Genomic DNA, 12,165 nt, shown 5'->3' with positions numbered 1-12,165 from the left:
GCAGGGATTGATTGTTGGTTAGTCAATCGATAGTCGATGAGAAGAGGCTTGGTTGACCAAAATTTTATTAGTCCCTTAGTTGCAGAAAAAAAAAATTCTATAGTCCGTGACGGACAGATCGTTAACGACTGGTCCATGTGGTAATATAGTACTAGGGGTCGGCCGATTATCGGCACCGATATTAGGCATTTTTATGATTATCGGTATCGGTCATTTTCAAAGCCGATTCGCGATAGAATAATTTAATTTTGAAATGCGCTATTTGGCTCTGATACTGATGCAGCCTGTTGGAACTCACCACTCTGTGGCCGAGAGCAGTCTCCACCCACCACCAATCTGATTTGTTGAGAGTCACAAGTCCGACCAATCAACACGGAACACTCTCTCACACCGAAAGTGCTTGCTAACCAGAGGCTTCAGTGAACACTCTCACTTCAGTTGTCTTTCAAAGTTAAGGCAGCAGCAGATGTTGCTGAAGTTGCAATAAATCTCAATCCACTAACGACATGCTGAAGTTGCAAAACACCTCAATATTATCTGATTTCTGCGATGCGGAAAGCGCGGATGGAATCGCGGAATTCAGTCATAAATGTAATTTACTGTACCACGCAGAATGTCATGGAGTTTGTCAAAGTTTGGATGAGTTCATCAAAAGTAGGTCAGCAGTAGTGCTCTTAGCCTAGATTGAATCGCGATATGAACTAGTGTCTGTGAATATTAAGCCATTTAAATATGCTTAAATACCATTTAAATATGCATCCTGCATGTTCTGCGTGTCTCTGTGAATGTGAATGGAACAGACGCAGGGTTTTGTTTATACACATATGGAAGCGTGTGATGATGCTCGTGGTGATTTCAGCCGCATCTGTTGTCTCACTAAATGAGGACATAAATACATGAACAACATCTTCAGATCTGCTCTGAGGGTCACTTCATGAGCATTCGACCGTTTCACATGAGTAAATCTATCGTCATATCATATAATAGGCTACAGAAACTCAAAAGGTCCTCATGGCAACCCATCAAAATATAAGTTCTGTTTAGCTTAAATAAATTGTCAGAGATATATTACTGTGGTGCAGTAGAATATACGTAATACTACTACTACAACAATTATTAAATTTTTTTTTAAAGAATAATCATCAATTTTAATAGTAAACCCCTTTGTTTGTCAAAAATAAAGAGTTTAATTCTCATTTGATTAAAAGATAAATGAAATTGTTTTATGCCTTCATTTGCACTGTACTCTAAATTGAAATTTCTAGTGTCACATAGGCACAAAATGAAGACAAAACTTTATACATTTCAATAGGCTATTGAACTAAGTGTGCCTATAATAAACTTTTATTGTGATTGCAAAGCATCAACTATTTTTGTCCATTCAATTAAAGTCAGTGAGGTCCAAGATTTTGGACAATCCTCTCTATCGCGGTTACATGCTAATGTGACGTTGCTGTGCTATGTGGTGATGAAAACTTATTGTTTGCATGCATTTTTAAGCATTGCAGTTTAAAACAAGTGATTTTTAGCCATTGAAACACAATCAGCACTAAAAGAGAACTCATTTTGTTGTATATGCGCACTGTCTGAAAGACTGTTTATATAGAGTGCGGGAGTATTGGAGTTATTTTTGCCGCTTTGAACGGTTAAATACACACATTTGTATATGTCAAAATGCCCGTCTTCGCAAGTATCCTCAGAAAACAGTAATTTAGGTCTTAAGTGAAAGCAAACAGCTGAGAAAGAAAATGTGCAACAGTATATTGGATCCGGGCACTTTTAAAGTGACAGCAGTTTAATATTCCTGCTGTCTGTCATTCATGTTAGTTAAACAACAAAAGAGAGAAAATCTCTTACTGCTCTTGACTAAATCACTTTTGTAACTTTTATAAGAAGAAATATATATTTTATTTACACTGTGAATAATATAGTGTTTTTATACATTTGATTACTTCATACAATGTATGTAGCATTTCTTATTTATTTATTTATTCTACTGTAGTTTTTTTTTTGTCCTATTGCTTATAATTAGTTTCTTATTCTTTTTTAATCACTGATTGTTTACTTGTGTTCAGTGAGTTTTTTTTTTATTTATTTATTTTTTTATCATTAAGACCTAATTTAAAGCAAAAATAACTATATCGTGATATATATCGTCACTGTGAATTAAATTACTCGTATCGTAATATAGGATTTTGGTCATATCACCCACCCCTAAGCAACAGTAAATGTGACTGCACCTCAAAGTCTGCGTAAATCTAAGTTGTGACCAACTTCACTTCAGTATTGTGAAGTATTTCCAAGTGAAACAGAATATTGAATGAGAAAAAAGCAAAAGGTGAGCTCTCTCTAGCTCATTGCAGACTGGCCAGAGGGGAGTTTTTAAGGATGTCAAACTGACCGAATCATAGATTGAACACCATTCAAGAGGGGAAACAAGTCATATTTTGACTAAAGATTACAAAGACTAACTTGCATTGATTAATCGTCCACCATAAGACTAAAAATCTGCACCAACAAAGTAAATAGTGCCAATTTTAATTTCATATTCGACTTTATGACCAAGATTTCTTCCAAAATGCAAGAAATTGTGACCATGTAGCGCTAAGTTGACCAAGACTGCGGATTTTTTTTTTTTTGTCTTTGCAACAACCAAAGAAACCAACAATTCCTGAAATCAGTCCCAGGCGGTAAACCTTTGGCCCAAATCTGTGCACCGGGCTTTCGAAACAGAATGGGGAGCTGTATTTGTACACGTCCACTGACCGTACATTCTGCTTTTCTTAGTCAGCTATGCCTCCGTCATTGTTGAGAACAGCTGTTGCATTAAATGGCCCACTGCTCTTTCTCTCCCTCTCTCTCTCCACGCTCCATCAGCTTTAAGTATCGCCTCAGAGTAGCATTGTGAAAACAAGCAGAGAGGAACAAAATTTGGTTTCACATTTAAAGGAAAGGGTTACATCTACATCACATCGCATGATTTGGTGCAAGATCTAGCTAAAAAAAGCCACATCTTGGCGTTAAAGTGTTGAACATAGTGTGCTGGTTGTTCAACCAAACAATGCTGAATTACAATTACATCAAATGTTGATACTACACCAGTCAATTTTATTTTCCTTACATCACATGAAAAAAGGAAGGAATTCAAAACATTGTTCATTTGTGTACACCGACGTATTGTTCCACTAAAGTACCTTCAGTAGCAGCTCATTTTCAGTCAAGACTGTGGAGTCATGTCTAGAATTAACGCAAGTGTAGTTTATGTATAACTAAAATGCTCGACTCGGAGGCAGCGTAATGGAAACAAACCAACAGCAAGCCAACCCAAACACCAATGCGCAGCAACAAATGTGTTTACCGTTGTCCTCGCTGCTGGGTGTTTATGTGTCTGTGAGTGTGTGGGAGAGGTGAGCGTTCCGGAGTTACCTTTTATCAGCCATACTGTCTTCCCTTTGGTGCATATCTGATTCAAGTCACTCAGTAGCATCAAAACAATCACATAACTGCCGCCTAATGCCCTGACTTCGATTGGATTACATGCACCGGTCAAACGTGTCGACGCGTGTGATGGACAAGGCTGCGGTGCCACACCTGCGATAGGACCGTGTGTTTATCTCTTACTATCTGAGGAGAGAGATAAAACCTCCAGCTCTCTGCTGTGTTCTGATATAACCTGTGGGTGAACTTGATTTTCTGGCATGTCAGAAAATCTCTCTTATGGGTGATTCAGCTTAACTATAAAGAAAGCAGCAGAGACAACATTTAGACAGGCCCAGCCAATTCACTGAAAAGCACAAAGCAGAAATTTCCACTTCTGTGAAAGTCAGCAAAAAAGGAAAAAAAAAAAAAATTTTTTTTTTTTTTTTTTTTTTTAACTGTATAGAACTTAGTTTAATGGAACCATCTTTACTTGTCTAATTTTTTTTTCTGACTAAAGATGTATTTCAATATTGCATCAACTACCAATGTTTCTCATTTGCCTTAGTGGAGGTTTGTGTACTTGGATGGCAGAAGGGAAAGACACGCAACAACAAACTAACAAAGGATTGGCTTGATACTATCAGTTTCACTGAGCCAAAAACCTCTATACATTGTTCACGTCTTTGCTCTACTAAATCTGAATACGGGATTATATGTAACCATGTACCGGTTTTTATTGTCAGGGTTATCTGATATTTGAATAAACTAAACCAATGCAATCTTAAATACCCATAGCTATTACAGCTAGATCTTTAAAACAGCTCTGTGGTTAGTATTGTCAAAATATTGAACTAAAAAATAACAATGACTGCATTTACCTGCACTAGAATATTCACGTTAATATTGGTGCGTTTTACATGTATATCTTCGTTTTTTCTTTAATATGGATCTGCATACATAGCCGTACTGAAGCTGTCTCAGATAGACTAGGAAGTATATTCACAGGCATTACTTATGCTGCCTATTAATAACATGCACACTATATTTGTACGCTACGTGTAAATAACTAACACTTTTATAGGGAGCACATATGTGAGGGTTTGCGTTGCGCTGTTCGCATTACATAAGACATATCGCCAACGCTGTTTATACATATTTAGAGTTTATGCATATCGGGTATCAGTAAAACAGCGGTATATGGCTGTGCGCCAACTATAAAAGCACATCCAACTTGAAAGGTTTACGTATTACATTAACTCATAAGCAGCATTTAAAATGTACTTATATACAATATTTACGTCAGGGAGAAAATATAACTTATCATTTTAAGCAAAACTGAGTTTATCATTATACAGTTTTGAGTCAGTTCTCTCTCCAGCCAAATTCAATGACTTTCAAAAAAGGGAAAGCATACGCACCAGCTTGGGTTCTGTTTTCTGTTAACATGTAGGCTAAGCGATGTATGTAAATACTGTCGCTATGGAATAAGCTGGAAATGAATACAAGTCGAGCAGAGGCAGACTTATTTAGACACAAGAGTGGAGCGCAATGGGCTGTATCACTTACCCGCTGAAGGTCAGAAAGTACAAAGTTGGGACGTAGTTTTTGGAAAGGAGCGGCAATTGTGCAGTCTTAAAGTCAACCTGGTATCAGTTCCCTCTACGTTCGTATGGAAGCGAAACTGCAAAAGAGCACCGTTTACAACTTCTCGATAATTTCAGCAGAACTCACTCCCCTGTGTGATGTGCGATTTGTTTTCTGACTGCGCTGTGTGATGTGACAGCGCTGTACACCAGTCACCTGTAGGCTCTTGTGACAGCCGTAGTCACCAATCACAGCGCTCACAGAGCATTGTGGGAAATGGAGTTCAGCTTCATGTAAACGTTAATGAATTAAAAAAACAATTCAAGTCTAATCTGAAAACATTTTTATATAATTGTAATATTAATTCTTATTAAAAATATATTTTTTTTTCGTATATCTTAGTTAAAAACCATTTATAGTAGAAAGTACACATTTTATATTGTTTTTTAAAGAATTCTTTTCTGCTCACCAACCCAGCATTTATTTAATCCAAAATAAAGCAGTAATATTGTGAAACATTACTATTACTAATATTACTATGAATTACTATTTAAAATATCTGCTTTTTATTTAAATACAGTTTAAAATGTAATTTATTCCTGTGTTTAAATCTAAATTTTCGGGATCCTTACACTAGTCTTTAGTGCCACATGATCCCTCAGAAATCATTCTAATAGGCTGATTTGCAGTTCAAGAAACATTTATTATTATTATCATCATCAATATTTAAAACAGTTAAGCTTTCCATTAATCCAGGAAACCTGAGGAAATTTAGTAAATCAGAATATTAGAAGAATTTCTGACTAGAGTAATGATGCTAAAAATTCAGTTTTGTCACAGGAATAAACTTAGTGGTTGGGTTCAGAAGTTGTTTCAGATTAGCCCACAGGGTGTCAGTATTTATCCCATTCCCCCCCTCCCCCTCCCCCTCGAATAAGGAAATACATTAACTTTGGTTTTATCTATAAATTTAATAACTCCTCTTGGCCAGAAACAATAACATTCTCTTAACTAAAGACACTTTAATATCTACAACATGTAGAAACTCCCTCACCAATGCAGTCAATCAGACGCAATTTAACTAGGCAAGCATGCACAGTAGCAAAACTGAACTCAGAAAGGCCCCACAGATAGCACAGATTACGTAAAATCTTAGCCTTTTCTCCCTAAATCTAACACCAAGCTAAAGGGTATTCAAAATGAGTTACACTACACCTCTTCAGAGCTGACCAGCCTTTTATTTAATTCAGAGACTTCTTATTTTTAGATTGAATGGTCATCCTGTTTACGGATTTAGAAATTTGCAGAGACAGAATAAGAAATCTACAGAGTTAAGGTGAATCTTGGGAATGCTATTAAAGAAAAAAACAAAAACCAGCGACAACTGACTATTAAATCACATATGATTCAAGATTAGAGTCATGCAAACCCTGCTATGCAATAGTTATAAACCACTCAAGGGGCTAGAAAAGCATACCGTGTACTGGAGTAGATGCCATATTTAATTTGAAAAGATTTTTGCCATAAAGACTGAAGGCGGCATACAGAGTCTGTTCTGAGGGTCGTAATGTTGTGCACTTGGAATTTGATCATTCAAGTGGAGAAAAAAATAAAATAAATGGATTTCTAAGGGAACATAGCAACATGACATATTGAGCCTCCCATCTTGTGTACCTTTATCTTGTAACCAATTTGTTTTAATTTGTATCGAATTAAATATGGCAGCCACCCAGACTATCAAATTCAATCGCCACATACATTGTCTTGAGACCTTGAGTTTGGACAGATCAAAACTAAAGAGTCCATAAAAGCAGCACACTAAGTGCAAAGTGTAAAATTCAACAGAAAAAAAAAAACAAAACAAGATTGCCAAGCCAAAACACAGGGTTGGTCGAAACGGGCCTGAATTGTCTTCTGCAATGTTTCTGCAATTGAGAAGATTGGAGTTCATCATTCTAATTGTATGAGGATGTTGGGTACTGAGGGTGCCACCAGTCCATGAGGCGCACACTGTGTACAGGGTCCAGCACTACCTGCACCCCCTGTTCACCCCGAAGCTTCTTCCCTCGAATGACTGGCGAATCCTGGAACTCCAGGCGCACTCGATGGTGCCTCATGTCTGTGCTCACATTAATGGTGAACTGAAAGACAAGGAGCAAATGATTCAGTGCCACTTATGACATCAGCATGACTTGTAGTGAAAATACAAGTAAAACAGCTGGGTCTGGAATGCGAAGCATCATCAGTTATGACTTCCACTTTCTAATAAGAATACAATGCTGAAGTTCATGAGACTACAGATTCAAACACTAGGCATCATACACTACCAGTCAAAAGATTTTGAACAGTAAGATTTTTAATGTTTTTAAAAAAAAAAAAAAAAAAAAAAGAAAAAGAAAAAAAGTCTCTTCTGCTCACCAAGCCTGCATTTATTTGATCCAAAATTTAGCAAAAGCAGTCATATTGTAAAATAACTGCTTTCTATTTGAATACATTTTATAAATGTAATTTATTCCTGTGATCAAAGCTAACTTTCCAGCATTGTTACTCCAGTCTTCAGTGTCACACGATCCTTTAGAAATCACTCTAATATGCTGATTTGCAGTTCAAATGATAGAAATCAATAATTTTATTTAGCAAGGATGCTTTAAATTGATCAAAACTGATATTTATAATGATAAATGATAAACATTTATGTTACAAAACATTTCTATTTCAGATAAATGCTGTTCTTCTGAACTTTCTACTCAAAGAAACCTGAAAAATTCTTCTCAGCCGTTTTCAACATAATAATAATAATAATAATAATAATAATAATAATAATAATAATAATATACTACTATTAATAATACCTTTTTTGAGCAGTAAATCAGAATATTAGAATGATTTCTGAAGGATCATGTAACTGGAGTAATGAGGTCAAAAATTTAAATCACAAGAATAAATGACATTTTAAAATGAACTCAAGTTAAAAGCAGTTATTTTAAATAGCAAAAATATTTCACATTTTTACTGTTTTTGCTGTACTTTAGATCAAATAAGTGCAGGCTTGGTGAGCAGAAGAGACTTCTATACATTATATGTATCAAAAATCTTAAAACTAAGGCTCACACACTGTCAGACTTGTTTTGAGTGTGTTCCAAACCCACTTCTCTCTTTTTTTTCTTCCCTTTTTTGTGTGAAACCATTGCATGTTTTGAATCTCACAGTTCTGACTTTCTGACAACTGCAAGCTTATAACTTGCAATTCTGACTTTTATTTTCAGAATTTTGTGATACAAAAATTACAATTTTGAGTTATAAAGTCAGAAAAGCGTGATATTAAGTTGCAATAGCGAGAAATAAAGTCAGAATTGAGATATAAATTCACAATTGTCTTTTTTTTCTTGCAATTGCAAGTTTATATTTGTGAGATAAATTCACTATTGCGAGTTATAAAGACTTAACTCAATTCTGACTTAACTCATTTGCTCAGTAATAAAGTCAGAACTGTAAGACATAAACTCACAATTTTGAGATATAGAGCTGAAATAGCAAGATATAAAGTCGCAATTGTGAGAAATAAAGTCAGAATTGAGATATAAACTCACAATTTCAAGTTTTAAAATCCAATTCTGACAGAAAAAAAAAAAAAAAAAATCTTGCATTCTGACTTTATTTCTCAAAATTCAAACTTTATTTTTTGCAATTGTAGTGTATTCCAGCCTTAATGACCTGATAAGAAACCCAGCAGCATGATTACGCATGTTAAAATCCTGTAATTCAACAATGTGAAATTATATGATATCTCATCACTTACCAAAGTTAATGTCATGCCCATAACAACAGAAGTGAAAATGAAATTGAGGGTAGTGACCCGCAGCAGATAACAGTCCGAGTCTGGATTAGTGTGAACATCTTTATACTGCTTGGGCAGCTGAAGATTCAAACCACATCCGTTTTTACCCTTGGTTGGCTGAAAAAGAAAAACCAACCAAATTAAAACAGTGGAATCATCTCATATTCTACTTTTATGACAGTGTGGTGAACATACCAGTTTCACAAACTTGAAGTTGAATTCCCACATTGGCTCTGACCTACTTCCAGATACTTTGTTGACCCAAAACAACAAACACTGTGGGAACAAGAAAGACATCAACACAAAAATCCTCACATTAAATGGGTTTAAAAATTACAGTACATCTACACACCTTGGAATTGAGGAGTGTGGTAGGCGTAGATTCAGGCAGAGGAGGGCTTTTGGACACCCGCAAACTAAAGGGCTCATATAAGTGAAAAAGCGAGCGAATCACACGAGCACGAAGACAACGCATCTTCGCAATAGAATCAGGTTGAAGGCGATCAGGGAGGTCTGCATCAAGATTATAATGCCTGGGTAAAAAAAATAATAATAATAATAAATTATATATATATATATATATATATACACACATATACACACACACACACTTTTTCAGCAGCCTTGGCTCTGGAAGTACTTTTCCCCCATTCAGTCTTTGTTTTAAGAGTTTAATACTAGTTTTTGGCTGCCTACCTTTTGTAGAGTCGTGTCCAAAATGCAGCCGTGCACGTCGCAGTCCAAGCATTCTTGCAGATCAAAGAGAATCTGCAGACGTCTTCTGGCCGAATGTATGCAGCAAGCAGAAGCCAAATATCAACAGGATACTCCTCTCCATCTATGCTCTCGCTGTTTTCTGACATTTGTAATGAGAGAAGTTTTTTAAAATCTCAAACTCAAGAATTGCATATTCACTGGTGTTAATGGTCAAATGACATGCAGGTAAACAAATGAACTGTTTTTATTAAATCTTTGTTTGTATTTTAACTTTACATTTTAATTCTATTTTTCCTCAACTCACAAACCCTAGTTTGGGATTAACCCTAGATCTTAACAAGCCCTACATCTCTGCATTAACACACTCACTAGGCCAATCACTCTTCAGATACCTTTGCGTCTTTTGTTTTTCTTTTTGCGGGACCCTTTGATTTCATCCCCTTCCTCTGAGTCAAGTTCATCACTGCTCTCACGGGCTGCATTACTCACACCAACTGCAGAGGAGAGCACTTCCTGCACGGGACCCTGGGATGCCTCAAGCCCACAGAGTAATTTCACTAAAACAGAATAAAGATTTTGAATATTTTGTATTTTAAAATGTCAAATGGCATAAAAGAAATTTATTTTGAACATACTGGATAAAACCATCTTCTAAATGAACTGAACCAGCTGTTCAGACCTGCTTTTGGAGATTTTGGGTTTTAATCAAACACACCTGTATCAGCTAATTAAGCTAATTAAAGGTGTTCAGTGGTCATTGTAAAGTACAGGCAAGGAATATGAGAGCTAAACTGAGGAGCTTCAGGAGCAAGAGTGAACATCAAGTCTAATCCAAGGCCGTATACAAATTATGACATGAAAAGTCACAATTAAGACTTCTGTCATAATATTTACCAAAACATTTTTTTCGTTCTTAAGTAGCGGAATGGGATTGCATACGTGATATTTCTGAATTTACCTTCTTTTTCAATTGCGTTAGCAACCGCCTTTTTAACTCTCCCCGACTTCACGATGGCGGGATCGGCGTTGGCATAGTCAGCCACAGTTACTGTAAGAAAATATTAAGGAAAACAAGAAAAGTAGATATCCTAAGAATGGACTTTGGCTATAACACGCAACACACATCATAACATCAGCCCGCCTCGCTCTGCTATTACCTGACTCCGAGCAAACATCCTCGGCCTTAAATTTCAGCCGTTTTCGGTTCCCTTTCTTGGGCATGACGACAGCGGGGGTCTATGGCCGTTTATCGAGGCTGTGTGCCCTGCCATCTTTCCAGCAGAGGTAACGAAAATCCGATAAAAATGAAGGTGAAATTAAAGAAAGCTCCTCCAGGATCTTCAGCCATCATGGAACTGACGCTCAAGGTCGCGTACATCATCGCGAGATCTCAGAGAGCAGACGACTCACCAGACTGACCGCTAATTGGACACAGAAATCATATGTGAGAAGATTCGTCCAATCAGACGGTGTATATTCATAACCTCAGGCTACAGCGAAAAAATGGTTACGTTTAAGAAGACAAACCATGACGTAATCTCAGCTGTTTTTTTTTTTATTGTTTAAAGTGTCTTGAGGTACCGAAAATAGTACAAATAAATATACTGGAGAATCTCTTTAAACAATAAAAAGACTATCGAAGCTCAAGAAAAGTCGCATGTAATTTGAATGGAATCCTTTTAGATTAGGTATTTCTGATAAGATTCATGAAATGCAATAAAAGATGATTCATTATTCCTAAGGCTTTTGTAAGCACATTTGATTAAAAATAAATATTGTTCGTTTCGCAAGGGATAAGAAACATTAAGTTAAAATCATTTTCTTTTAATTTTTGAGGAAAAAACTCAGAGTTGTGTTTTCTGTCTTTTCTCTTATTTATTTATTTATTTATTCTTCCATCCATCACCTCTGGTCAAGAAAATATTAGCTGCAGACAACGTCCATATACATAAAAGCAAATGTGGCTAAATGTGTTTATAACTTTTTTTTTATTAAAACGAGCAAACAGTATTTAAAAATACAACAAAGTTGGAAAACATAAGAATAATAGGATATGAGATTCTGACTCTTCTTTGCTGTTACTTTTTTATTGTTTAAACTGTCTTGAAGTAGCAACAATGGTACAAGTAAATATACTGGAGAATCTCTTCAAACAATAAAAAGATTACTGAACTTCGAAATTTTTCACATTTTCAGTATTTCTGAAAAAGTTCATGAGATACATTAAAAGATTATTCATAAGGCTGTTGTAAGCACATTTGATTAAAAATAAAAAGGGTTCGTTTTGCATAAAGGAATCAAAAGCATTAGGCTTAAATTAATTTTGTTTTTATTTGAGAAAATATTATTTTATTTATATTGTTATATTTATCTATCTATCATCTATGTATGTATGTATGTATGTATGTATGTATGTATGTATCTATCTATCTATCTATCTGTCTATCTATCTATATATCATAATCTCTAAAATATTAGCTGCAGAGAACTTCCATATTAATAAAAGCCAGTGTGACTAAATGTGTTTTATAACCGTTTTTTATTATTAAAATGAGTAAACAGTACTCAAAAATACAACACAGCTGAATAACATTTAAGAATAATAG

General features: G+C 35.5%; 1 protein-coding gene across 2 annotated transcripts; it reads right to left on the bottom strand.

Moving 5' to 3' along the window:
* Positions 1–6,006: 6,006 nt before the first annotated feature.
* Positions 6,007–11,049, bottom strand: tmem183a (transmembrane protein 183A). Of its 2 annotated transcripts, XM_051122761.1 has the most exons (8): positions 10,717–11,049; positions 10,518–10,607; positions 9,952–10,116; positions 9,539–9,698; positions 9,195–9,375; positions 9,038–9,118; positions 8,804–8,959; positions 6,007–7,145 (listed from the first exon to the last, which is right to left on the bottom strand). In XM_051122761.1, the coding sequence occupies exons 1-8, from the start codon at positions 10,778–10,780 to the stop codon at positions 6,960–6,962; spliced, it is 1,083 nt and encodes a 360-aa protein (XP_050978718.1). In that variant the 5' UTR covers positions 10,781–11,049; the 3' UTR covers positions 6,007–6,959. The 2 variants fall into 2 exon arrangements, with proteins under 2 accessions (XP_050978718.1, XP_050978719.1); XM_051122762.1 differs by lacking the exons at positions 10,518–10,607; positions 10,717–11,049 and adding an exon at positions 10,195–10,285.
* Positions 11,050–12,165: the final 1,116 nt, after the last annotated feature.

Source organism: Labeo rohita, chromosome 11, assembly GCF_022985175.1.
Source record: "Labeo rohita strain BAU-BD-2019 chromosome 11, IGBB_LRoh.1.0, whole genome shotgun sequence".
NCBI classification, from domain to species: domain Eukaryota; kingdom Metazoa; phylum Chordata; class Actinopteri; order Cypriniformes; family Cyprinidae; genus Labeo; species Labeo rohita.
The sequence above is the reverse complement of the archived record's forward strand: the minus strand, read 5'-3'. Positions and strand labels throughout refer to the sequence as shown.